Genomic DNA, 27,863 nt, shown 5'->3' with positions numbered 1-27,863 from the left:
GTAAGAACTAGATCCACAAATTTCAGATATCCCATTCAATTAATGTAAGAACTAGATCCACAAATTTCAGATATCCCATTCAATTAATGTAAGAACTAGATCCACAAATTTCAGATATCCCATTCAATTAATGTAAGAACTAGATCCACAAATTTCAGATATCCCATTCAATTAATGTAAGAACTAGATCCACAAATTTCAGATATCCCATTCAATTAATGTAAGAACTAGATCCACAAATTTCAGATATCCCATTCAATTAATGTAAGAACTAGATCCACAAATTTCAGATATCCCATTCAATTAATGTAAGAACTAGATCCACAAATTTCAGATATCCCATTCAATTAATGTAAGAACTAGATCCACAAATTTCAGATATCCCATTCAATTAATGTAAGAACTAGATCCACAAATTTCAGATATCCCATTCAATTAATGTAAGAACTAGATCCACAAATTTCAGATATCCCATTCAATTAATGTAAGAACTAGATCCACAAATTTCAGATATCCCATTCAATTAATGTAAGAACTAGATCCACAAATTTCAGATATCCCATTCAATTAATGTAAGAACTAGATCCACAAATTTCAGATATCCCATTCAATTAATGTAAGAACTAGATCCACAAATTTCAGATATCCCATTCAATTAATGTAAGAACTAGATCCACAAATTTCAGATATCCCATTCAATTAATGTAAGAACTAGATCCACAAATTTCAGATATCCCATTCAATTAATGTAAGAACTAGATCCACAAATTTCAGATATCCCATTCAATTAATGTAAGAACTAGATCCACAAATTTCAGATATCCCATTAAATTAATGTAAGAACTAGATCCACAAATGTCAGATATCCCATTCAATTAATGTAAGGACTAGATCCACAAATTATTAATAAACTTGGTTCAGGTCTATTTCATTTCGTTTTTGTACATTTTTGGTCATGTGGCCTGTGACAAGAGTGTCGGAAAATGAAATGGCCGGAAGGTCAAATCAAGTTGGGCATCACTGGACTAGAAGGGCAGTTAGATGACTTAAGACTAGATATAGGGCAGTTTATTAATGCCAGGGTTTCACGCATTCAATATATTTTAAAAGAATATTATTAAATTCCAAACAAATACAAAACAGAATTAATTAAAGAACTTTAAAGTGTTCAATTATTAGGCCTTTCCAATAAAATTCAAAGAATTGTGTAATTTTTTTTTTAACTTGTAAAATTGAAAGTTATATATGATTGTTACAAAGTTTAGTTAGTGCTTACTAAGTATATGAATAAATGAAATAAAAAAAACAGATCTGGTATATGTTAAATGAATGAACATCATGTCTGATGCTTGCTTGGCACAAACTACTTAGGAAACAAAAAGCCACTTTCGTTCATGCTAAAATTTTTCTAACAAATAGGTTTTAACAAAATTATTGGAAACAACAAACATTTTCTATAAATTCACTGTCATTTTTTATTACATCTGTACAAATACTTTAGTCTTCTATAAAACAATAAGTGATGTAAATATTTCAATAGACATTGCTTAGTCCTATATTGAAAGCAAACCTTACAGACCATTGTTAGAATCAACGATTTGATACCTCTGTTTGCTGTCCCCCACAGAATGTAGAGGCCTATAGTTCAAACAAATGTTACATCTGTTTGCTGTCCCCCACAGAATGTAGAGGCCTATTGTTCAAACAAATGTTACATCTGTTTGCTGTCCCCCACAGAATGTAGAGGCCTATTGTTCAAACAAAAGTTACCTCTGTTTGCTGTTCCCCACAGAATGTAGAGACCTATTGTTCAAACAAATGTTACATCTGTTTGCTGTTCCCCACAGAATGTAGAGGCCTATTGTTCAAACAAAAGTTACCTCTGTTTGCTGTTCCCCACAGAATGTAGAGGCCTATTGTTCAAACAAATGTTACCTCTGTTTGCTGTTCCCCACAGAATGTAGAGGCCTATTGTTCAAACAAATGTTACCTCTGTTTGCTGTTCCCCACAGAATGTAGAGACCTATTGTTCAAACAAATGTTACCTCTGTTTGCTGTTCCCCACAGAATGTAGAGACCTATTGTTCAAACAAATGTTAGAATCTGAAATCTGCCACCGTTCTTGTCTATGTATGTCCCCCACTGTATGTCCACTGTCCATGCTACTGTTTGATTGTCTCTGGCTCAGAAATGAAGAGGTCTCGGGCTTTTCTTCAGGATTTTCTTGAAATAGGAATGGCTTAGTAAACTGAGCATCTTTACCTTCATCTTTATCCAGATCATCGACCACTATGTCCTCATTGTTACTCTCGTATGAGCTACTGATGGTAGTGGTAAAGGAATCGTTCACGGCACTAACGTCTTTGCTGATATGTCCAGAAGGATCCTCTTCTACCACAGTAGCAGTTGATGCATAGCTGATGGAGCTTCCTGAAAGGAACTGATTCAGTTGAAATATTCTATAGTCTGTGGACTTTCCAGGTGAAGCAGTGCACTGCAATACGCCGCCGTCATGTTTTTTCGATGTTTCAGAAAAATATTGCTGGATGTTTTGGATGGAAGGCTCAGGAAAATGTGGAATGTGCCAGTTCCTAACGCTCTGGCAGGGAGGTGATACCTCCAGGTCTAACAGCCCATGATCGTGAGCTGTCATTTCCACACCAGCTGATCTGCAAGTAGAGTTGGAAGTCTGGAGAGTCAAATCTCTTTCTTGGCTAGTCTTTTGTATAAAACGTTCTTCATTAAGCAGACCCCTGTTGGAGAGTTCTTCATACTGTAGCTCCATTTCATTTCTGTTATTCTCGCGAGACATTCTTTTAGGATCTGCTTCATAAAATAAAAAAAAAATAAAGTATACAACCGATGATGACATTGTGTTTTTTTTTCCTAATGACTCACTAGACTGTACATTTAAAAAAGAAGTAATAAAAAAGATGTGTACAAAGAAGTGACCTACTAGTTTGCTTTCTTTGAGATGACCTTAACATGACCTCTGACCTGTTTAATATAACAATTAATTGTAGTTTTTGTTTCACAAATTTTAAAATCTCTAAATATTTAGCGTTTGTTTTAAATTTTTCAATTGGATCATTCATAATGTCAAAAAGAGATTATGTCATAATAATTGGTTTATACAAATGATATAATATTGTTTAAATTATTTTAATATATATTTGAATTCTAGGATACAACATTTTAAAATTATTCAAAAAAATAAAAACAGTGCCATTGATGAAAGAAACTTTTTTTTATGTGCAGATCTAGAATTTTTCTGGTTTAACTATCACTGATATATAAATGTTTACATTTATAAATAATAGATTTATTAAAATAACTTTATTAATTATAAAAATAACGTGATAAAAGAGGGTTTTTTTTAAGAGGAAAAAATGGGGGTAGCAAGCAAGAGTTTTAGGAAGGTTTAAAAAAAAACAACAGAATAAAACAAACGAAAGGGAAAAAAAGGTTTGAATAGTTGCTTACTTTCATAACATTAAACGTTTTCTGGTGTCAGAGAAATAGTTGAAAGGAAATGAAATTATATTGTTATAAACATAACCTTCAAAAAATGGATATATAGGACAAGTTTGAACTGAAGTTTCTTACTTGATCAGATTTAAAGTATTCTCATTGACTTCATCTTGAGATTTTTGTTGGTGGTGGCATTGGGATCTGTACAACAGAGAAATGACAAAAGGAAATAAATCTTGAGATAAAAATAGTATTTTTTTAATGCTGTAGTAGCTGTGCAAAAAAGAATGTTAACATCAAGAAAAGTGACTGCCTATAATGTACCCAGAGAAAAGTGACTGCCTATAATGTACCCAGAGAAAAGTGACTGCCTATAATGTACCCAGAGAAAAGTGACTGCCTATAATGTACCCAGAGAAAAGTGACTGCCTATAATGTACCCAGAGAAAAGTGACTGCCTATAATGTACCCAGAGAAAAGTGACTGCCTATAATGTACCCAGAGAAAAGTGACTGCCTATAATGTACCCAGAGAAAAGTGACTGCCTATAATGTACCCAGAGAAAAGTGACTGCCTATAATGTACCCAGAGAAAAGTGACTGCCTATAATGTACCCAGAGAAAAGTGACTGCCTATAATGTACCCAGAGAAAAGTGACTGCCTATAATGTACCCAGAGAAAAGTGACTGCCTATAATGTACCCAGAGAAAAGTGACTGCCTATAATGTACCCAGAGAAAAGTGACTGCCTATAATGTACCCAGAGAAAAGTGACTGCCTATAATGTACCCAGAGAAAAGTGACTGCCTATAATGTACCCAGAGAAAAGTGACTGCCTATAATGTACCCAGAGAAAAGTGACTGCCTATAATGTACCCAGAGAAAAGTGACTGCCTATAATGTACCCAGAGAAAAGTGACTGCCTATAATGTACCCAGAGAAAAGTGACTGCCTATAATGTACCCAGAGAAAAGTGACTGCCTATAATGTACCCAGAGAAAAGTGACTGCCTATAATGTACCCAGAGAAAAGTGACTGCCTATAATGTACCCAGAGAAAAGTGACTGCCTATAATGTACCCAGAGAAAAGTGACTGCCTATAATGTACCCAGAGAAAAGTGACTGCCTATAATGTACCCAGAGAAAAGTGACTGCCTATAATGTACCCAGAGAAAAGCTCGTTCTGTGAGACTTTAAATTACAAACAAAAGTTCAAGAAATTTTTAAAGTAAAAAAAAAACATAAAAAAAAAAACACATTAAAAAAATAGGCACTATTAGAAAACGTTTAGTCACCTGTCTATACTGACTGTAATGAACATTGCATCTTTCAGAAGATACTGCCACGTCTGAAGACCAGTGCGGAGCACAATGGTTGGATAGTACTGTCTTCTGAGTTGGACTTTGAGCTAAACAAAGAAAGTTTGAAACTAAAAGAATTCTGTGTGGGAGCAACATGAAGAAGGAAACTATCAATTTGATCATATCTTCAACGATTCTGCAGTTGTGTTGTTCTGTTTGGTGTATATGAGAGAGAGTTAAAATTAAAGCTTTATTAGGACAATTTGACCAAAAACTTTAGCAGACGTGAAGAAATTTTATAGTAAGGCAACTTCAAAAGAAAAATGTATTGCGCCTGAACATGAAGCATTAGGGTGGCAATGAACATCATCCAGGAACACTTCCAGGTGTACAGTCTGTAGTGATAGAAAGACATGAAGACTAAGAAGCGCAGGGCAACATAAATTCTAATTAGTTGAGAGAGCTTTAGAGAGCTATATAGCAAACATCTTTAAACATATTTTATTCAAAACCTTTTATTTATTTCTTATTGATTTCTACTTTAGAGTGGCACTGCACTACTATAGCAGTAGTTGCTACGTATCACGTTATGCTCTAGATCAGTGATGAATAAAAACACTCGCTTCTTTCTAAAAGAAAAGGTTGAAAAATGTTATCTACGTTAGGATCCTCACTTTTTGTCTTATGGATTGGCCCTATGACCTTTAACATTTTCGTATGTTTATGAAACGAAGAAACAACAAGTAGACTCTGTATTTAGAATCTACCAAGAAAAGTGATTGAACCTTGACCTTTTTTGTGGAACATGGTAATAAGCAAAGCTTAGCCAACATATTTGATTTGTAAAGAAAGTGTAGCTGTTTTAAAAAACAACAACATATCAACGGATTATGAAACAAATATGACTTCATTTTAGGTTAATTGTTAAACTACGCCTAGAGATTGGAGGATCGATGGGAATTTTTACCAAAAAGAGACTAGAAATGAGTTGTTGGCTAGCTAGCTACAAAGTGCTTACATTTTAAGTAATCAATCCATTTTCTGACGCGTTAATAAAAAGATAACTTTCAGATATGCCATTAATTAATGTAAGTAGGCCTATTAGATCCACAGGTTTCTAATTAAATTGTGTCCGGTCAATTTCATTTCTTTTTTGTACATTTTCAGTCATCTGGTCTGTGACTCTAGTGTCGGTAATAAAATGGCACGCAAGTCGAATTAGAAGTTGGGCATTTACTGATCTAGATCTTTGTTCTGCTTGAAGTGGTGGATTGAGACCGCACCTTCGACATAGGAGGTCACGATTGAGATCACTAAAAGCAGGCAGTCATAGAACCCACCACATTTTTCCCTTGTCTTGCTGAACTGAGACGCAGCCTGTCAAACAGTATCCCAGACTCTAACTCTTGACCAGTCTTTGGGTTCTCTGGATGTTGGTATGGGCTGACCCTGAAGTCTTGTGAGGCTTCCATACTTGGCGTCCACTCGTGATCAATATAGTCATGCAGCCATTTTGAAGCGGGAGTCAATTCCAAGCTGACATAATACTGTCTATTGGGTTCCAGATGTTGGACAGACAACGCAATAAAAGGAAACATCAGCCTAGACAAAAGAAATAGCATGATAAATTGTGGTTTAGATTTTAGATCTTCAATTTATTTAAGAAAATCCTAATTTCATGTTGATTACATTTATAATTTAGATTCAGATTTGCATAAAAATAAAACTCCAGCTGATTCTGGATTTACGCAAGGGCTCTTGCAAAGTTTTCTTCAGGTCTTAGCTTGCCACCTTTATAGAAAACTGTTTGTTTGAAAAGTTCTACAGATATTGCTGAATGAAAGATACCCTGGTTACACCGCTTGTCATTGTTCATTTTGGGATAGCATGAGTGGTTCTAAGAGGACAATTCATCTGAAAGACTATATATACTAAAATTACTGCACAGCATTATGAGACTGAATACTGCAAATCCACTTCTGGCTGAAAAGGTTCAATCTTTTTCTTAGCTTACATTCGATCTACATCTTGGTTTTAAACATAACAAATGAATTAGTCAAAATGTGTTTATCTAAAAAATAGTTGTTGTTTCTGCCATTTGGAACATTCATGTTGTAAATGTTTCAACACAAAGTGAATATTATAATGAGAATATTGCAACTCAGCACTGTCCATTACCAGTAGATGTATTTTTTTTTATTCGGAAGTCAAATCATTGAGGACAAAAATATCTATCATTTATCAGTTTTTATCAGTTATTGCTGAATGTATACAGTTTTTGTTATTTTTACTTTTGATTGATTTGGACAATGATATGCGTGGAAAAATTGCACTTCGATTTTAATAATAATAATAATAATAACAGCTGGGCCGTCCCTGTGCTCCTTTACACGTTCGGTGTGATCAAATGGACTGACACCGACCTACATGACATTGACAGACTCACTAGAAAATTACTAACCAAGTTTCGATGCCTACACCCCAAGTCCTCCACCATAAGGTTATACCTGCCCAGGAAGGATGGGGGTCGTGGATTGCAGAACATCTTCAAATTGTGTAAGATGCAAGTTTTAAAAATACGATCAAAACTGCTCGCCTCCAGCAACAAATTAGTTTTCTTCCTACGGAAATACGACTCCGATGCAACCCCTCTGAACCTACACAATGCTGATGTCAATATCGGTTTGGACGACGTAGGGCATGAGATTCGCCAATGGGAAGAAAAAACACTCCACGGAAAATTTCCGGCTTCATTACATGGGGACAACATCGACAAGGCTGCTTCCTTAACATGGCTCAAAGCAGGTCATCTCTACCCTGAAACAGAAGGCTTTGTTACAGCAATACAGGACAGAGTAATCAGGACAAAAAATTACGAGAAGCATATCCTGAAACTCAATGTTGTCGACAAATGCCGAAAATGTGGAAATGTGGGCGAGTCGATTGAACACATTATGGCAGGATGTCCAGCCCTATCAGAATCAGCCTACCTAGGTCGCCATAACCAAGTTGCAAAGTTAATACACCAACACCTGGCTTTGACGTACAAATTGATCGGTAAGGACACTCCCCCTTATTATAAATACTCTCCGCAAGAGGTTCTCGAGTCTTCTGAACATCTGCTGTACTGGGATAGGCCTATTCTGACCGACAAAACGGTAGATTTCAATCGCCCGGATCTGCTGTTCATCGATAAAAAAGAAAAAACCGCTACCATTATCGATATCGCCGTACCACTGTCTCATAATTTACGAAAAACTGAGATAGAAAAACAAAGAAAATATGGGAACCTAGGCTTGGAGATTAAGCGTCTATGGAAATTGTCTAAAATAACAATATACCCCATTGTTATATCAACCGAGGGGATAATAACAACTGACCTCACAGACACCTTCAAGGCCCTTAACATTCCTAGGAACATCTTCGTTGCCTGTCAGAGGGCGGTACTGCTGCAGACCTGCCACATCACCAGAAAATTCCTCAGTGGAAACTGTTAAAGGGACTACGATGAATTTTGTTTCTCTTTAGCGAAACTCGACCCTGGCAGCGCCAGAGAATGACTACTCGTTCATTTCTAACATAATAATAATAATAATAATAATCTTTAATTATCAAAGCTAGATAACTCAGGTTTTTACCTTCCTTCAGCACTAACGACGACTTCGTGAGTTGTTTCCCATAGATCTCTATTTTTCAATGTAATTTCTGGTTGCAAGCTTAAAGCTGTTTCCTTTACTGCCTCGCCTTCTTCAAATTGCGCCTGTAATGTTTCAATTTGTACCATAAATAAAAAAATTAAAAACTTAAAACAGTTTAGCACTAATCCATTAATGCACTGGAACTGCTGAGTTGTGATATATGTATTGTGTGTAACTTACGCCTTTTACCTTTTTCCTGAGGTCTGTTGGCGACGGCTGCCAGTTTGGAATTGCATCAACTGGAGTCAACAAAGGAAATCCATACATCTTCATATAGTCCGGATCATTCAGCAGAGCCATCTCCACTGGGTCTCGCTCCAAACGTTTACTTCCGCCTTCACCATACTTGTTGGCCGACGTTTGCTGGCTATTGGAACATGGCCTTTTGAAGTTGGCTTTTGTCGTGGAGTTTTCTTCAGCAATTTTTCTTTTCTTCACCAACGCCAATGGTGCCGTGTCCACTCCTAGCTGCCTTTGACCGAGATGTCTGACCTGAGCCAGTGGATTGACACCAACGTTTGAAAACATGTAGCTGGACAAAGATAAGGTTTTAGCCAGGTCCAGTCTTTCTGTGTATGGCAAAAATCCCCCCGTCTTTCCGCCATATGGATTGGACCAATTGTCTAAAGAGTTGTACAAATGGGATGGATTGGACGAAGATTTCTTGAGTTTTGAGCTCTGAAATGTCTTGTCTTGTATCTGAGACACACTGCCTTCAGATTTAGGGGTACTGGACGAATGTGTCTTAGGTGATCTCTGTGGAGACACATCATACAGACTGTCATCTGCAAAACCAGAATGGTGATTACATTCAGTTTGAACATTCCTAAATTTTTAACAAACATATCATGTCTACGTTGTTACTCTACTTTTGTCCTTGGTGTTTTTCTAGTAAAGAACTCAATCTCTTACCATCTTCAAATGAAGTGTGTAGTTTGTTCTTCTCTCTGCAAAACAAAATGATTAGAAATTAGATATTGCAAAGTAAGGTCATTCTTTTTCATCCAATTTGTATTGAGCCAGAGACTTTGGCGATAGTTTCTATTGATCAACTAGAACAATGGCACAAAACTTCCACAGCGTGATTCTAAGTTTTATGAATTTAGAAGAATAACTTTTAAATTCTTGTTTTTATCTGCGATAATTATGCATAGGTCAAATCTTATAATGTTATAAAAATGTTAAAAATCCAAACAATTTGAATTCAGTCTGTGTGGAGAAAGATGGTCGACAGATCAACGGATCAACAAACTCTTAAGATTAGTTGAAATTAAAACTGTATTCTCTGCTAGTGATCTCTGTACTCCTATATGGTTGTGAAAATTGGACACTGAAATATGAGGCGAAAGAAGAATCCAAACTTTTGAGAGTAAATGCTACAGAAAAATGCAGGGTATCAGAGACCAGGAATAGAAGACAGATGAGTTTGTACTTAAAACAAAGTCAACACTCTGGCTTGCAAGGCGAAATAATTGTAATACTGTGAAGAGAACAGAGCTGGTTTCGTCATATTGTAAGACATGACTCACTGTCTTAAGTCATCCCTAAAGGTACATACATTGGAGGGAGCACCAATAAAGGGTCGTCCAAAGAAAAACTGGCTGGACAATGTAAAAGAATGGATGAGCAGCTCTCTTGATATCCTGATAAGGACAGCTGCTGACCTGGGAAAAGTGGAGGGATTTGGTGACGTGAGCTGTCAGCCTGTCACAGTACCATAACGACGAAATTCAAGGAACAGATGATGAGAGAATGAATAATGATCTAGATCTGCAGGTTGTTGGTTTTTGTCAATGACAGTTGCGGTACCGAACTTGGTATTTTACTTAGCACTAGTGTCAGTGACTATCAAGTACCAAGAAAACTTTTACCTTTTATTAGAGGCAAAACGAAAGCCGTTAGCGAAAGGGTTGTGCTCAATTTTCATCTGGGTCACTTGCTCGTTCTGATATTGTGTTACCGCCACAAACTGTGTTTCCGGTTGAGGAATGTGTACCTCCATAGAGCCACTCAGCTCAGAGATAATCAGACTCATTTGGTACTTCCTCATGGACTGAAGGACAATCTGTAAAACATAAGAGCAAGGCGTGAGATGACAAGTCAATATAATTCTCTAAGATAATTGCTAAGATTTGAAAACATATTGTGAAGCATGTCAATACAAATGAATACGCTGAAAACGTTGGTCCCCATTAAGCACAGATAAAGTAACTAAATATTAAGACAGGAAGAAATTGGCATATTGCCTTCTGAGTCTGATACTAGGATATACTTTCCTCTTTCCAAGTTCTTTCGATTCAAAATTTTCAAATCGCATTCAACAAAAAGTACGTTTGAGGAATCATCCTAAACTTGTTATTACAAAGCTTATATCAACTCACTATGTCTGTCGGTATTTCTCCCACACCCAATCTCGGATCAAGCTGACATTGTGCACAATTATTTCTTTTACCTGACAAAACAAGAATAAAAATAATTAATGTATTAAATTTTGGTAATTAATTTTTTTTTCTTTTGTTGGTATCTCGAACAGAGAAAGAAATAGTACTTGACAGATGTGGTGGAATAAGCTAAGTTAGTCCCCTTTAGAAAAATGTTTGAATCTAACAAGAGATAACTATAAAACATTCTATTTTCATAAGCACTTCCCTAGCACAGTGGTTAGTCTATTGGCTGAAGAGGGTTTAGCACTCTTGTTCGAACTTAGGTGGCTTTTTTTTTTACAAAAATGCATTTCAATAGCGATTACAGTAATATTGACCCAGATACCCCCCTTTTTCCTCCCCGCACCCGTTTCCCAACTGTTCCAGACAAGTGATAGGAACATAGCGCATTGAGAAAGTGATGGGATCACAGCGCATTGAGAAAGTGATAGGATCACAGCGTATTGAGAAAGTGATCACAGCGTATTAGAAAGTGATAGGATCATAGCGCATTGAGAAAGTGATAGGATCATAGCGCATTGAGAAAGTGATAGGATCATAGCGCATTGAGAAAGTGATCACAGCGCATTGAGAAAGTGATAGGATCATAGCGCATTGAGAAAGTGATAGGATCACAGCGTATTGAGAAAGTGATAGGATCACAGCGTATTGAGAAAGTGATCACAGCGCATTGAGAAAGTGATAGGATCACAGCGCATTGAGAAAGTGATAGGATCACAGCGTATTGAGAAAGTGATAGGATCACAGCGTATTGAGAAAGTGATAGGATCACAGCGTATTGAGAAAGTGATCACAGCGCATTGAGAAAGTGATAGGATCACAGCGCATTGAGAAAGTGATAGGATCACAGCGCATTAAGAAAGTGATCACAGCGCATTGAGAGAGTGATAGGATCATAGCGCATTGAGAAAGTGATAGGATCACAGCGTATTGAGAAAGTGATAGGATCACAGCGTATTGAGAAAGTGATAGGATCACAGCGTATTGAGAAAGTGATCACAGCGCATTGAGAAAGTGATAGGATCACAGCGCATTGAGAAAGTGATAGGATCACAGCGTATTGAGAAAGTGCTAGGATCACAGCGTATTGAGAAAGTGATCACAGCGTATTGAGAAAGTGATCACAGCGCATTGAGAAAGTGATCACAGCGCATTGAGAAAGTGATAGGATCACAGCGCATTGAGAAAGTGATAGGATCACAGCGCATTGAGAAAGTGATAGGATCACAGCGCATTGAGAAAGTGATAGGATCACAGCGCATTGAGAAAGTGATAGGATCACAGCGCATTGAGAAAGTGATAGGATCACAGCGCATTGAGAAAGTGATAGGATCACAGCGCATTGAGAAAGTGATAGGATCACAGCGCATTGAGAAAGTGATAGGATCACAGCGTATTGAGAAAGTGATAGGATCACAGCGAATTAAGAAAGTGATAGGATCACAGCGCATTGAGAAAGTGATAGGATCACAGCGCATTGAGAAAGTGATAGGATCACAGCGCATTGAGAAAGTGATAGGATCACAGCGCATTGAGAAAGTGATAGGATCACAGCGCATTGAGAAAGTGATAGGATCACGGCGCATTGAGAAAGTGATAGGATCACAGCGCATTGAGAAAGTGATAGGATCACAGCGCATTGAGAAAGTGATAGGATCATAGCGCATTGAGAAAGTGATAGGATCACAGCGCATTGAGAAAGTGATAGGATCACAGCGCATTGAGAAAGTGATAGGATCACAGCGTATTGAGAAAGTGATAGGTGATAGGATCACAGCGCATTGAGAAAGTGATAGGATCACAGCGCATTGAGAAAGTGATAGGATCACAGCGCATTGAGAAAGTGATAGGATCACAGCGCATTGAGAAAGTGATAGGATCACAGCGCATTGAGAAAGTGATAGGATCACAGCGTATTGAGAAAGTGATAGGATCACAGCGTATTGAGAAAGTGATAGGATCACAGCGTATTGAGAAAGTGATAGGATCACAGCGCATTGAGAAAGTGATAGGATCACAGCGCATTGAGATAGCTGAAGGCATGGCATTTTGCGCTAAACAAAAAAATATTTCTAATCGCACAGATTTATTATTGTTGCTCTACATTTTTTTCAAATGTAATTACATCCAAACTAATTCATACAACTACACTTAATAAAAGCTTTGATTTTTTTTTAAAGAAAAAATAACTTTTTTCTTGTTTTCTTTTTTCTTTTATTTATGGGAAATCAAACGGAAACGTGATAATGAAATGAAACAAATCACCTGGACACACTGACAATCAAATGAAACAAATCACCTGGACACATTGACAATCAAATGAAACAAATCACCTGGACACATTGACAATCAAATGAAACAAATCACCTGGACACATTGACAATCAAATGAAACAAATCACCTGGACACATTGACAATCAAATGAAACAAATCACCTGGACACATTGACAATCAAATGAAACAAATCACCTGGACACATTGACAATCAAATGAAACAAATCACCTGGACACATTGACAATCAAATGAAACAAATCACCTGGACACATTGACAATCAAATGAAACAAATCACCTGGACACACTGACAATCAAATGAAACAAATCACCTGGACACACTGACAATCAAATGAAATAAATCACCTGGACACACTGACAATCAAATGAAACAAATCACCTGGACACATTGACAATCAAATGAAACAAATCACCTGGACACACTGACAATCAAATGAAACAAATCACCTGGACACATTGACAATCAAATGAAACAAATCACCTGGACACATTGACAATCAAATGAAACAAATCACCTGGACACACTGACAATCAAATGAAACAAATCACCTGGACACATTGACAATCAAATGAAATAAATCACCTGGACACACTGACAATCAAATGAAACAAATCACCTGGACACATTGACAATCAAATGAAACAAATCACCTGGACACACTGACAATCAAATGAAACAAATCACCTGGACACATTGACAATCAAATGAAACAAATCACCTGGACACACTGACAATCAAATGATTGGTTGATTGAAAACTATTCTTCAGAACTGTTGTATATTTTCTACTTTAGTAACAGAGAGAACTTGACTGAGGCGATGTCGAGTAGTCAATGAAAGATCTTAATGATTAAAAGTTTGAGACATTGAAATATCTTGATGAATGAGTGTTAAGTTTTAGTCATTGTGAACCACTAACAGGAACATAAATATGCAGACAGAAAAAAAACGAATCTTCTGCACACACACACACACTCTTCAACCCCCCCCCCCCCCGCTTCCAACATTCACACTTTGAAGATCACACTTATACTTACAGTTCCAAGAGCGTCAAGGTTGTTTGAAATTTTTAATCCCGAGAATGTGATTGGCTCCCGCATCCAGTGCGCCCCAGTGTTTGGCGAGTAGGGGTGTAAATACGTGTTTCTCCCTGGTATGGGCGTTGGGTAGAGCTGGGCGCCTTCCTTGCACGTGACCCACTCATTGTTGAAATATTTGTGAACCTGTCAAAGAAGAGAAATGACCATGACACTCTAGTCTCTATGTGGTGTTGGCCTGTAGTGAGTCTCTATGTGGTGTTGGCCTGCAGTGAGTCTCTATGTGGTGTTGGCCTGTAGTGAGTCTCTATGTGGTGTTGGCCTGTAGTGAGTCTCTATGTGGTGTTGGCCTGTAGTGAGTCTCTATGTGGTGTTGGCCTGTAGTGATAATGTGTTCACGTTGCTTCAGGGAAATGAAGATATACGGATTACGTAATGTAATGTGCACCTAAGTTTTGGGGTCCATACATTATGAGCGTATCATGTGGTCAACACAACGACTAAATGATTTTTCTATTTTCCTAAACTAATATAAGAACTGGGTTGAACAAGTAGAGTTGCGTTTCAAATGTTAATGGTGCTGTTTTTTTTTTTATTATCAGTTGCTGCCAATTGTTTTACCCCTAAGACAGAATCAGTTTGGAATGAGCTTTCTGGGAGTGTATCTGTTAGGTTCTCCTTTGATCTCACCGAAAAAAAAAAAGTTGTCTTTGACAGGTGGGTCACCCGAGACTAGCCGTTATGAAAGGTCTGAACACAGACCTGGACTTCGCAACCTGTTGGCAGTTTAGACCAATAGGTCGTTGCCACGTTACTGATTGTAATCTCAGACAAGTGACGTGGCAAGGAGCTATTGGTCTAAACTACTTACTGGTTGTGACGTCTTAAATCAGTATTGAGGCCTTCTATAACGTCTCGGGTCATCCCAGGTCAGGGGGGCGGGGCTCTACTCAGCGCCAATGAAGTTTTCTAATAAAACTGGTTCCTAAAACTATGTTCAATATGAAGTCGAACATGTATTTAAGATGGCTAATGTTCAGGCTAGGAAAGAAGTAGGCTATTCCGTGTCTCAAATTTGTCTTGGACTAAAAAATACAGTAAATCTCCCTTGGATGTCACATTAAATAAAGATATTGAAACTGTACAGGTTTTGTTTAAACTGGAGTATTTTAAAATTAATTAAAGAGTGATTTTAAAAAATTGGTTTCAAATACAAAACAATTTAAATAAGCGTAAGTAAGATCTGTGTGTACGGTCATTGTGTGTGTGGTACGTGTGTGTTGTGTGTGTGTGTTGTGTGTGTGTGAGTGTGTGTGTGTTTGGTTTTGTTTGTTTGTTGCTTTGTTAGAATGTCAATATTGCTATTTAAAAAAAAACATTCATAGAAATAAAACATGCACAAATATAAATTTTAAAAAAAAATTTGACTTACAGCATTATCAACCGATTCAATTTGTAAGGTGACATTGTACAGTTTCTGAGAGTCAAGGTCACAGATGATGTAAGATGGAACTGGAAACACTCTTCTGTGAAACAATGTTTGTGTCAGTACAATGTTTGTGTCAGTACAATGTTTGTGTCAGTACAATTTTTATGTCAGTACAATGTTTGTGCCAGTACAATGTTTGTGCCAGTACAATGTTTGTGTCAGTACAATGTTTATGTCAGTACAATGTTTATGTCAGTACAATGTTTGTGTCAGTACAATGTTTGTGCCAGTACAATGTTTGTGCCAGTACAATGTAATGTTATCCAATCACATCTATTATCAACATTTCGTTAAATATGATTCCGTGGTTTCTTTGTTTAAAAGAAATGTAAGTACTTTTTATTTGATTTACTAGTGTCATTTCTGATCCATCCACTTTGTATATATAGAGATGTGAGCTTATACATTGCCCGAGCAATGCTTCTCAGCCTAAACGTGGCACTCTGGTGAAAATGCTCGGATGAAAGCGGCCATTAGAGAAGACGATTAGTCTAATAGGGAAGCAAAACAGAACTCCCGTTGGACCGAGTCCTTTGCACTGGCGGAGATGGAAGAAAAAAACCTCAAACAAACATTACCCACACAGGAGATGTATTTATGGTGGACACCTGCACGCCTGATATAGTACAGAAAAGAAATATGGGAGAGTTTCACCAGTGTGTTCGACCTTCAGCCTCGCCTCTAATGCGAGTGTCTTGGGCAGATCCGAATTTAGAATTGATAAGGCCCTAACTTACTTTAAATATAAGGCCCCTTATAAGTCCGACACTTCCATGTTATAATTTTGTGTAAGTATCACTGGAAACTTTTAAGGGTGGGGCGGATGGGGTGCCTAGGCTATGGTCTATGAAAAAGAAAAAAAAATTACAAAACGTTGAACAGCGAAAGGCGTGGAAAAGAAATAGATAAACTCTAATTTAGACACAACATTATAAAATTATACACAGTCGTAAATCTTTTCTGGGGGTAAGGTAAAAATTTTAATTACAAGTATTACTTTTTTTTTGTAAATACTTACCTCCCCTTTTTGGTAATGATCATCTCCGTACCGACGTCAATAAACCTTCTCCACAGGTCAGCATCCAGTAAGTAGACCGTGACGAATTTGTGTTTCTTGCGTACACATTCTCTGAAAGATCAGTTCCACACGTTAGTCTGACACTTTCGAGTTTGATGATTTGATAGTATGCCAAAATTAAATAGCAGAGGGAAACATCTCGATAACTGTACGGGATACTAAATTGGTGAGAATGCCTAAATACCACTTTTGTAAAAAAAAAATAATAATAATATGAAGGGGTCCCGAGTTTTGACACCCGACTGAGTAATAGCTGTGTTTACTGAGCGCCTAAATGCAGCACGGAAAACCTCCCACATACCCCCCCCCTCTCCCACTGGTCTGCAAATGAGAATGAGATTGGACCATAGAGCTCTGAGGGGGCTAATTCAACTTATACGACCAGATCAGTCAAGTATAATTTGATCCTTCGTTCGAGATACCAAACAAAATAATTAATTAACAATAGTTAATTAACTAATTGGTTGTTTTTTTTTTTTATTGATTCTTGTGTTGTCGGGTAAAAGAAATTTCTTCTTCTTCTTTGTTCTCATTGTTATGTTGGAGTGTTCAGATGACTAGACCAATACATGAGATGAACTGCGCAGTGGTTTCCAAATCAGAGAGCTCTCCATATAGTTTTCTTTCTATAGGGGTGTTTTGGGGCCAGTGTCTTATACGGGCCTCTTGGTAAAGAGAGCAGTTTTGGAGGACGTGGTCGGCATTCTCTGGTGATACTCCACATGGGCAGATTTCACTGGTTCCAATTTTGAGCTTCCGGTACATGTGTTGTCGCATTCTGTTGTGTCCGGTCCTGAGTCGAAAGATTAGACGTTGGTCTTGTCGGGATAGCTTATAGTAGGCGTCTTCTTTCTTGCCAGATAAAAGAAATAAATGTGCAAAATTTCAGCTTGATCCAAGATAGGATGTGGGAGAAATAACGTGTACAAACATTTTACCAGACAGACAGGGTGAGCTGATATATGCTTTGTAAAAATAATAATAAAAAAAATCCAGTGCTTCTTCTGTTTTTTATCCTATTACCAAACAGACTTTGATGATTGTTAAATGTTGGGAACTGTGATTTTTCCTTTTTTTTTATCTGGATGTTCAGCATAATTCATATTTAAGTCTTTTTCTTGGTCATTCATAGTCTCAATTATGTTTAAGATTTTTGGGTGATTCAAACACAAGTTCTTTTTTTAAGCCTTTTGTTCAATCTCAAATATTTCAATTATAAAATGTAAGGTTTGAAAAAAAATATTTCAACCATCTCAATTCTTACCTATTAATCTTATGACCTTCAATATACAGGCTCTACAGTTTTTTACAGAGGAAAGGGGGGAAGGAGGATTTCCAAACAGTTTACAATCAGCCCTAAGTTTGTGTTGACAACTTTCATAACTACAGACAGACAACAAAACAATACAGCTCATTATCAATTTATAGATTGTCAATCACTGTGGGAATACACAAATTGCAATGCCAAAAGAAAAAGGGAAAAAAATTAAAATTCCAAAGCTAGTTCACCAAGTTTTATTGTCCCTTTTGTCCATCATGTCCGAATAATGTGCTAAACGCATTGACAGGTCAAATACATTCATGACAATCAATCGTTTTTACTAGCCACATAGTATGTTTAAAAACATAAAGTGGTGTATATGGATGTCTTTAGTATTCAAATATATTATCGACTTTTGAAAATAATTTTTTTGTTACTTAATGACTGGTAGTGATAATAATAAGCGATTTTTCCCTGGGTTTTTTGTTTTTTTTTGTTAAACAAGCAACATTTTAAAAAAAATAACAAAGATTATCTAACGAATCACTAACCATACCTCCTAATATTGTAGGATTTATTTCCCTTTCTCGATATTAAACCAAAAAAATAATTCCCAATAATTAATTGACTAATTAGTTTTTCTTTTAATTGATTCGTGTTTTGTTAGGTACAATAAATAATTGTGTCAAGTTTCAACATGAGAACGGGTGTGGGAGAAATAACGTCTACAAAAAATTGTACCAGACAGAGTGAGAAGAAGATATGAACTTTGTAAAAAGTAAACATTTAACGCTGAAAACATTTTTTTTACCCTGTAAATTTTTTCCCCAGTGGCATCCGTGAATAAAGTGCAGCAGGCACCTCATTTAGATGTTCGGACGTAACTTCTGACGTAGTCGGGTGTGTCAGTGGTTCTGTAGTCTGAGCTGGTGGCTCTTCTTTCATTTTCTTCTCACTCTCCCACAAGTAATCCATTTGAGAGCTTCTGGACCTGGCTTCTTGTTCCTCCTCTTATCGCTATAGAAGCAGAAATGTTCATTAGAGATGCAGCATTTAGTCAAGAAATAAAAACATTGGACTAGACAAACTTTGGCGATATGCCAGCCAAGCATCTACAACATTATTGTGCTCATTTTGAAGTGCTGGCTCCATTTATAGTTCCATCCCTAATCTAGTATACGATGCCGGATTTAAGGGAAGGTGGGTGAAATAGCCGAATAACCTTTAAGAAAGCATCAAAGCAGAATTGAAATATATGCCTTTGGTACGAGGTTATAAATCGGTTAAACCTTTTGCAGATGATGTAAGTATGGTGTAAAATTTTTAATCTTGGTGGAATTTTAAAAAATATTATTACAAAAGAAAGTTGCTTAATCTATTACTTTAAAAAAAAGTCTGAAAGCGCAGTTTTTATGTAAGTGTCATCCAGGCACTTCATTGGGTGGTGGTCCCAACGCCCACTATGGTGCCGACCAGGGCCGGCCTTATGCATAGGCAAACTAGGCATCAGCCTAGGTGAGGGCCTCGTACAGGACTGAGCTAAAAAAGAATTAGAGAAAAAATTGCGAAACTTGGATTGGATCTCAAACATAGAACACTATGACTCTGTTTTCTAATCTAACTCTGTCTCTACTACGGACATTGCAATATTCCAATTTCAGGTACTTATCGATTTAGATATGGACATATTCAGTTTTTTAATTAATTGCGTTGTTTTTAGGGCTACCTAATTTATTTCGCCTAGCGCCTCCGATTATCCAAGACCGGCCTTGAGCCGACCCACCGGACTATTGCCCGAGAGCCCACATAGCCAGACCGCCTACGATGGTATCACAAATGTGAGATATAAGCACAGCACGCTTCTAAGTTCAAACATAACGCATCTTAGTGACCTCCACTTAGATTTGGATAGGTGACCCAAAATGTAAAGGAAAAAATGCATTTAAAATCTGATGACTTCGTGTTGCAAAAGTGAAATAAATTAAAATTATTCCAACAAAAAATTAATAGACCTAGATCTGTGCTCTTTCAATTCCTTGATGCACATTAACAAGACATTATTACAGAGGCAGGGCAGACCTTAGGCATAGGCAAACTACTAAGCAGCCACCTAGGGCCTCACACAGAACTCTAAACAATTTTGTTTAGAGAAGAAAATCGAGACTTGTGCCCAGTGTTAGTGTTGAAGTTTACTAGGTTTTAAATAGACAATGTTAATTTCGTTGCTTACTTTTTATTTTCTATTTTATTTGGGGCTACCAAATTCACTTCGCCTAGGGCCTCCAATAATCTAAGGCCGGCCCTATACAAAATTGTGGTTTAAAAAATAGGACTGGTAAAAAGTTCGAGTCAATTAATTAGATTTAGCAGCACATAATGTCCTCCTCACTTACTTCATAAGGTTCAATACTACACCTAGAGAAAGCATTGCAATCCACCGTGTTAGAAATGACGTCATCAAAGGGGCTTTGTGACACGCTTGTTTATTGGTTGGTTAACTTTCAGACGAGACAATGGAAGCACGTGGCTTACAGAGGAAGAGAGGTGCATTGTCTTACCAGTCTTTAGGGAGGAATAGGTGGGGGTGGGGGCAGCAAGATCCAAGTCGCCCAACCAACTGCTTGGCCAGTGAACTAGTCGTTCATCATGATTTGACAAATTGTGAAGGAATACTAGCGTCATTGACACTTCAGCTTAGTAAACTAGAAAAATATAAAAACTTTGAAAAGAAAAGCTTATAAATTAGGCGTAGTTGTACTAGTTTGGATTAGTCGCGTAATTAAATTTTTGATAGATCTAGACTAACAATAATAAATCTGTGCGATTACAAATATTTTACTAACTGTTTTTGTTTCAAGATTTTAGCTTTCTCACTACGCTTTGATCGTATCACTTTCTCACTACGCTTTGATCGTATCACTTTCTCACTACGCTATGATCGTATCACTTTCTCACTACGCTATGATCGTATCACTTTCTCACTACGCTATGATCGTATCACTTTCTCACTACGCTATGATCGTATCACTTTCTCACTACGCTATGATCGTATCACTTGTCTGGACCAGTTGTGAGACGGAGAGGGAGAAGGAGGTATCTGGGTGATCGCTTTTTAAATGTATTTATATTTTTAAAAAAGGTGAACCTGAATTCGAACACAAGTGCTTAAGCCTCCTCATGCCAATACATGAACAACTATGCCAGCAAGTGCTTATTAACATAGGTTTTATAGTCATATAGTGTTTGTTTCAAACTTTTCTCTCTACAGAGTTTCAAAGGGACTTGTTCCACTTATACTACCTTATCAATCAAGTACAATTGTTCCGTTGTTCGAGATACCAAACAAAATAATTAATTACCAATTAAGTGGTTTTTTTTTTTTTTTTTGTATTTACTCTAACTTTTGTAATCACTAAACGTTAATGACGAGCACATAAAGTACACACACACACACACACAACAGTAAAGATTGACTTTTAGAGTTCATGTTCTTTGTTCTCATTATGTCGGAGGGTTTAGATGACCAACACCAAAGATGAACTACTCAATGTTTTCTTTATCAGGCAGTCCTCCTTGGAGTTGTCTTCCCCTATGGGTGCTATGGAGCCAGTAAGATTGCAATGAGTTTCATTGTTTCCTCAAATGCTCATGTGCGAAAGTTCAATTTTCACTAAGACAATTTGATCTAAATATCTTGACAATTGTCTAGTACTTTTAACAATCTGCCACTAGATAATTTCATTCATTTTATTCAGCTGGAAAGAAAACGAAAGTTGAATCAGAGGAGACATCGGCAGGTAGAAAATTGTTCTGTCCACTCTGATAAAAATAATGAATATCTACATCTCAGAAACGGAGTTACGAAGAACAAATGTAAATTCCATTTTTTGTCTACACCTATGGCCTATTATAAGCTATCCCGACAAGATCAACGTCTAATCTTTCGCCTCTGAACCAGACACAACAGAATGAGACAACATATGTCCTGGAAGCTCAAAATTTGAACTAGTGAAATCTGCCCATGTAGAGTGTCACCAGAGAATACTGACCATGTCCTCCAAAACTGCATTCTTTACCAAGAGACCCTAACAAGACACAGGCCCCAAAACACCCATATAGAAAGAAAACTATATGGAGAGCTCCCTGATTTTGGAAACCACTGTACAGTTCATCTCATATTGGTCTAGTCATCTGAACACTCCAACATAATAATGTTAATAATAACAACGAGGAAGAGAAGAAGTTAACACCTATGTATGGTTGACTTGTGTAAGCCTAGTTCTTGAAGTAAGTTAACACCTATGTATGGTTGACTTGTGTAAGCCTAGTTCTTGAAGTAAGTTAACACCTATGTATGGTTGACTTGTGTAAGCCTAGCTCTTGAAGTAAGTTTACACCTATGTATGGCAGACTTGTGTAAGCCTAGCTCTTGAAGTAAGTTAACACCTATGTATGGTTGACTTGTGTAAGCCTAGCTCTCGAAGTAAGTTTACACCTATGTATGGTTGACTTGTGTAAGCCTAGCTCTTGAAGTAAGTTAACACCTATGTATGGTTGACTTGTGTAAGCCTAGCTCTTGAAGTAAGTTTACACCTATGTATGGCAGACTTGTGTAAGCCTAGCTCTTGAAGTAAGTTAACACCTATGTATGGTTGACTTGTGTAAGCCTAGCTCTCGAAGTAAGTTTACACCTATGTATGGTTGACTTGTGTAAGCCTAGCTCTTGAAGTAAGTTAACACCTATGTATGGCAGACTTGTGTAAGCCTAGCTCTTGAAGTAAGTTAACACCTATGTATGGTTGACTTGTGTAAGCCTAGCTCTCGAAGTAAGTTTACACCTATGTATGGTTGACTTGTGTAAGCCTAGCTCTTGAAGTAAGTTAACACCTATGTATGGTTGACTTGTGTAAGCCTAGCTCTTAAAGTAAGCACGCGACGAACTAAATAAACCATGGACACAATTTTATTTTTTGACCAAAAGTTTTCGTTAAAAGTTTCTTATGAAGAGAAATTAAACTATCAAATAGCAAATAGAAATATTACTTATCTTGAAGATAGTGTGACATTTATTATTATCGATAGATTACATACATTTATGTATTTTTGCACCCGATAAATGTAACGCATTCTTATAAGTCTATAAGAATATGTCTTATTCTTATTATTTTAGAGATTTATGATAACAACTATATGTAGTAATTATACATTTCGGTTTCTTAATAGCCCCCCCCCCCCCCCCCCCCCGCCAAAAAAAAATACAAATATATTAAAGAATTATAGGCTAGATCTATCGGTCTAGATTTAGATCTAATTGTTTATCTCATTACTTACGTGGCCTAAATGGTTGAAATATCCAGACATGGTTTTAGAACTCAGTGGATTGTCCAAATGAAACTGTTCTCCTGAACTTCCACGCAACTCTCGCCTGCTGTTTGACCACACATCCGTGGTGACCACTCCGCCCTCCACAAGGACAGGTCACACTTTTTTTTTAGCCTTGGGTAACGTCCCTTGATGACCACTAGACTTATGATCTAAGGGCGTTTGTTGGAATGACGAGAACTTCGATCTGTGACCTTCTCCACACTCTAATATCGTGGGTGGCCAAAAAAAATTGCGCAGTTCGTTGTATCCTGATAAAGCCACTAGCCAGCGGTCATCTGCCAAGTTTGATGCGATGGGACTAGGATGCATCACTTGTGAAAGTGTGTTACTCAAATGGTAATGATGGTTATCAATCCTACTACAGAGTGAAACAGGAGAGGCGACCACTTTATCTTATCTTATATGATACAGACGTTACTTCAAAAAAGAAGATGATTACATCCTACGCGTCATGCATTTAGTCATTTAGTCAATTCTGCCAAGTCACTGGTTTTCCTGGCTAGCTCAGGCAGCCCATTTCATGCTCTAATAGCGATAGGGAACAAGGAGCATTTGTACAAATTTGTCCTAGCATATGGAACGAGGAATGCGCCTTTATCCTTGTGTCTTTCTGAGTATTTTATTAGATTTTGTTTTTGTATTTGAAGATTATGGTTCAGTGTTTTATGTATAATTGCTACTTTACTTTTTAAGTCTTCTCTCCTAAAGCCTTTGATTTTACTATAGGTGTTACTCTAGTCAAATGTGAATATTCCTTTGTTATGAATCTCATGCTCTATTTTGTGTCTGTTCCAGTTTCTTAATGTTCTCTTGAGTTGAAAGGTCCCAAACAGAGGATGCATATTCTATTATTGGCCTAACCAAGGTTAAATAACATACTAATTTTATGTTCTTATTTGATTTATAGAAATTTTTTTTAATAAACCCTAATGCTATGTTTGATTTTTTTTTTATAGTTTCATCAATATGTGGATTCCATGACAGTTTTTTTTATTATTTATTATAACACCTCTGAGGTATTTTGCGTTTTTAGTCACTTTAGAGTGACGAGTTATGACTGAAGGGGATATAGGTCTAACTGATAGAGGTTCGATTCGTTCGGTAAACAAAGGCGTAGGTCAATAAATGTGCCAAAGAGAAGAAAGAAACGCCTCGTGGTGGAATGTGTGTGTGTGCATGTGTGTAATTTAGTGACCATCATTACAAGCAAACCCAATAAACGATACTTGCTGGACGGTGTTGTATCTAGTTTCAGTGCCCAATATAATTATGCGCCTTAGAAGACAATACATTAACTTATATTAGCTTTTCATTGTCAATAAATAATATTGAAAATTTCATATCTGATATATATATAGTAAAATTAGTACATTTACTTGAATACTACTGAAATACTGAAACTGTTTATACAATCTGAATTTCTATATATTGTGCGAAATGTTTGGACATAAGATACAAACAATTATCTAAATAAGTTTTACTAGAAAGTAAATAACCCCGGCGCTCTTTGTCTAATATAAGTGTTTGCTATTTGAACATGGGTGAAAACTTCTCACAAAACACCGTCATCTCACACCTAGCTAGCTTAGTAAACTACTAGCACCTGTGCCGTTCGACCGTTATCAAGTTATATGTCCTTCTTCCCACCGCCCCATACGCCACCCCAAGTCCAGTCTCACCCGCGCCACGCCTGTTTAAGTGCCCCCGCCCCCCCCCCCCGCCCACACACACGTCTTCTCGACTGCCTTGGCTTTGTTTTTCCGGGCGGACGATATGACGCAATGCTCTTTCCTTCTTAATGTTGCGTTCAACAAATGCGGGCCTTGAAGCATGAGCAGAGGGAAGTCTTTCATTGTTTTGTTCAAGAAAAGGATGGTTGGGGGGGGGGGGGGGGTAAACGGGTGAGAGTGACGTAAGGAAAGAGAGGGAGGGGGGGGGTCGAGGTGTGTGAACTGTGGCCGAAACCTGTGATAGTCGAGCACCTGATTCACCCCCAACGTGTTCCAATGAGGTGGTCAAGCCTGTCAGTAGGTTACGTTACAGTAAAACGTACAGAGCAGTCACTGGGGACTGACTTCTATAGAAGAGGATAGATATTGTTACAGAGTGGTTAAGGGCTGCTCCATAACAGATGTCAGTCATCAAGTAAGTGTTGCTCCATAACAGACGTCAGTCATCAAGTGAAACTAATGTTGATCATCGAATACAAGAAATCACCGGAAACAATAATCTACATGCGATGTTCATACAATAGTCTATCAAAACACGATTATCTTCCCTTGAAACTTAGATACAACAAAACAAAACACACAACTCGTCAGTTGCTGGCGTGTACGATCTGATATATTCAGTTGTTTCTCACATTAGTCCCTGGTTATGATGGTAACGAAATCTCATTTCTCATTCAAACTGTAGGGTCCCATTCACTGGACTCTATCTATAGATCTACAACTACATTGGAATGTGTTCGAAGCATCTACTTCTTCTACTTGGAGCATATACCCATTAAATACCCGGCCTCCACATCCACAGTGACAAACACAGACAGCCTCACACATACACACAGACAGCCTCACACACACAGTCTCACACTTACACACAGATAGCCTCACACATACAATATCCAGTGTGATTCACAGCCAGTTGCTCAAGTATCCCAAGGCCTCCCCTCCTAGGGTGCACAGACGTTGTTACGTCCACTCCATTGACCATAGCCCGTAGGCTGCGTGCTTGAAAAGATATTAGCAGGTCAGTGAGAACAGGCTTGTTTGGGGGCGGGTGGGGGGGGGGGGTCTTGGCTACTGGACCACAAAGACAAAACTGGAAGACTAATGGAACAAAGTTAATAAAGAATCCCATGACAATGTATGTTTGAGTTTGTTTAGGATGGGCTTATACTTCCTCACTTCGGTGATACAGAGTATCGTATAAAAACTTTCTTTTAAAAGCTCAGGCATTAAACTAAAAATTAAAATTATTTTGAATAATTCCTTCTATCAACTCACACTTTCTTCCTAGTCAAGAGGTAAAAAAAAAAAAAAGAATGTGGAGACAAGGTGGAAGCTGGTTAAAAGACGCAAGTCAAAAATTCAAGTAAGTTAAGTTAATAGAGCGTCCCTAAAACGACGCAAAAGTCATGAGTTTGATTCTCATACTAGCCATCTTTTTTTTTTAATATTTTCAATGTCAACATATTAATGTTTAGTTTACTGTATTATTTAAGCATACATTGGAATTGATTTTTTTTTATTATGTTACTTGTTTTCAGCTTAACTACTGGTTTGTTTATTCCACTTCTAGTTCAGAAAGCTTTGCTTGACATAGTTTCTATAACAAAATAGGTTTCTTTAGTTCTGGACACAGTTTGCCAGCGTAGAATTAAAGTAACTACCAAGACACTGGTGATGAAGGTGGTCGCTAACTTAGCGACACCGGTACGGAAAAGAACTTTTTAATTTTTTTATTTATACATTTCTTGTTTTTTGAATTATTTTTATTTTACAATCAATGTTAATTTTTTATTTTTGTTATTTATATACTTTTATATTTTTTTTATTATTTATATTTTTTTACAATTAATGTTAGAATTTAATATGAAAACGTTACCATAACTATAACTTTTTAGGTTAATAAATAATACATTCTTGAAATTTTGTTTTTAAAAAGATAGAATGATTATTCAGACCCGTAAAACACTTCCTGGTAAAAAAAAAATGAAGACAAATAAAATATTTTTTTAATGATTATTATTTATTTAATTTGAGTTTATTTTAAAAATTTCATTGAATTTCCACGATAAATAATAATTTAAATATTGATACAACTTCATCGTTTTACTATATGTAATGTTTGAAATGAATAACATCTAGGGGAAGACTCTACAAACAAATACCATGTCGTATTGCTAAATATCTATTTGGTTTATTCGGATTTAAATTTTATTCAAATAAAAAATAAGTAGTCACGTTCTAACATCAACGCAACCCACGTGACATTTTTAAAAGCATTCAATAAACAAAACAAAGAAAACATTTTTAAAGCCAAAATGAATGATAACAATAATGCACTATGACAGTGTCTTACAAGGTGAGGGAGGTACGTTTACAATGTCAATTATTTAAAAGAAAGCCAGTGACACATTAAATTGAAAAAAAACACACTCTTTCTTTAAGAACAACAGTCGTCTGAACTTACCTCCAAAACCAGCTACATATCACTACAATCGATTAGCCTCAGCAAATGTTGGCTGCAGTTCTACACCATCTCTTCAAACAGACAGAACTTCTAACAAATGTAACGCTTAGCAATCGCTTGTGTCGTATGCTAGTGTCTCGCTAGAACGCTGAAAGATTGCAGGTCTTGAGTGAAAGCCTCTGTTTGACAGCTGCTTTACGATTTTGGCGCCT

At 37.0% G+C, this 27,863-nt stretch overlaps 1 protein-coding gene across 3 annotated transcripts; it reads right to left on the bottom strand.

Moving 5' to 3' along the window:
* Positions 1–1,279: 1,279 nt before the first annotated feature.
* LOC106070947 (uncharacterized) lies at positions 1,280–27,863 on the bottom strand. Of its 3 annotated transcripts, none has more exons than XM_056026946.1 (14): positions 27,652–27,863; positions 18,884–19,089; positions 16,752–16,862; positions 15,677–15,770; positions 14,245–14,430; positions 10,341–10,534; positions 9,382–9,416; positions 8,650–9,254; positions 8,410–8,531; positions 6,112–6,373; positions 4,766–4,878; positions 3,607–3,672; positions 2,957–2,997; positions 1,280–2,826 (listed from the first exon to the last, which is right to left on the bottom strand). In XM_056026946.1, the coding sequence occupies exons 2-14, from the start codon at positions 19,045–19,047 to the stop codon at positions 2,042–2,044; spliced, it is 2,778 nt and encodes a 925-aa protein (XP_055882921.1). In that variant the 5' UTR covers positions 19,048–19,089; positions 27,652–27,863; the 3' UTR covers positions 1,280–2,041. The 3 variants fall into 3 exon arrangements, with proteins under 3 accessions (XP_055882921.1, XP_055882910.1, XP_055882930.1); XM_056026935.1 differs by lacking the exon at positions 27,652–27,863 and adding an exon at positions 23,404–23,675; XM_056026955.1 differs by lacking the exon at positions 27,652–27,863 and adding an exon at positions 23,404–23,675 and having other exon boundaries at positions 1,280–2,823.

Source organism: Biomphalaria glabrata, chromosome 1, assembly GCF_947242115.1.
Source record: "Biomphalaria glabrata chromosome 1, xgBioGlab47.1, whole genome shotgun sequence".
In the NCBI taxonomy this organism is placed as follows: Eukaryota; Metazoa; Mollusca; class Gastropoda; family Planorbidae; genus Biomphalaria; species Biomphalaria glabrata.
This window is presented reverse-complemented; position numbering and strand designations above follow the sequence as displayed.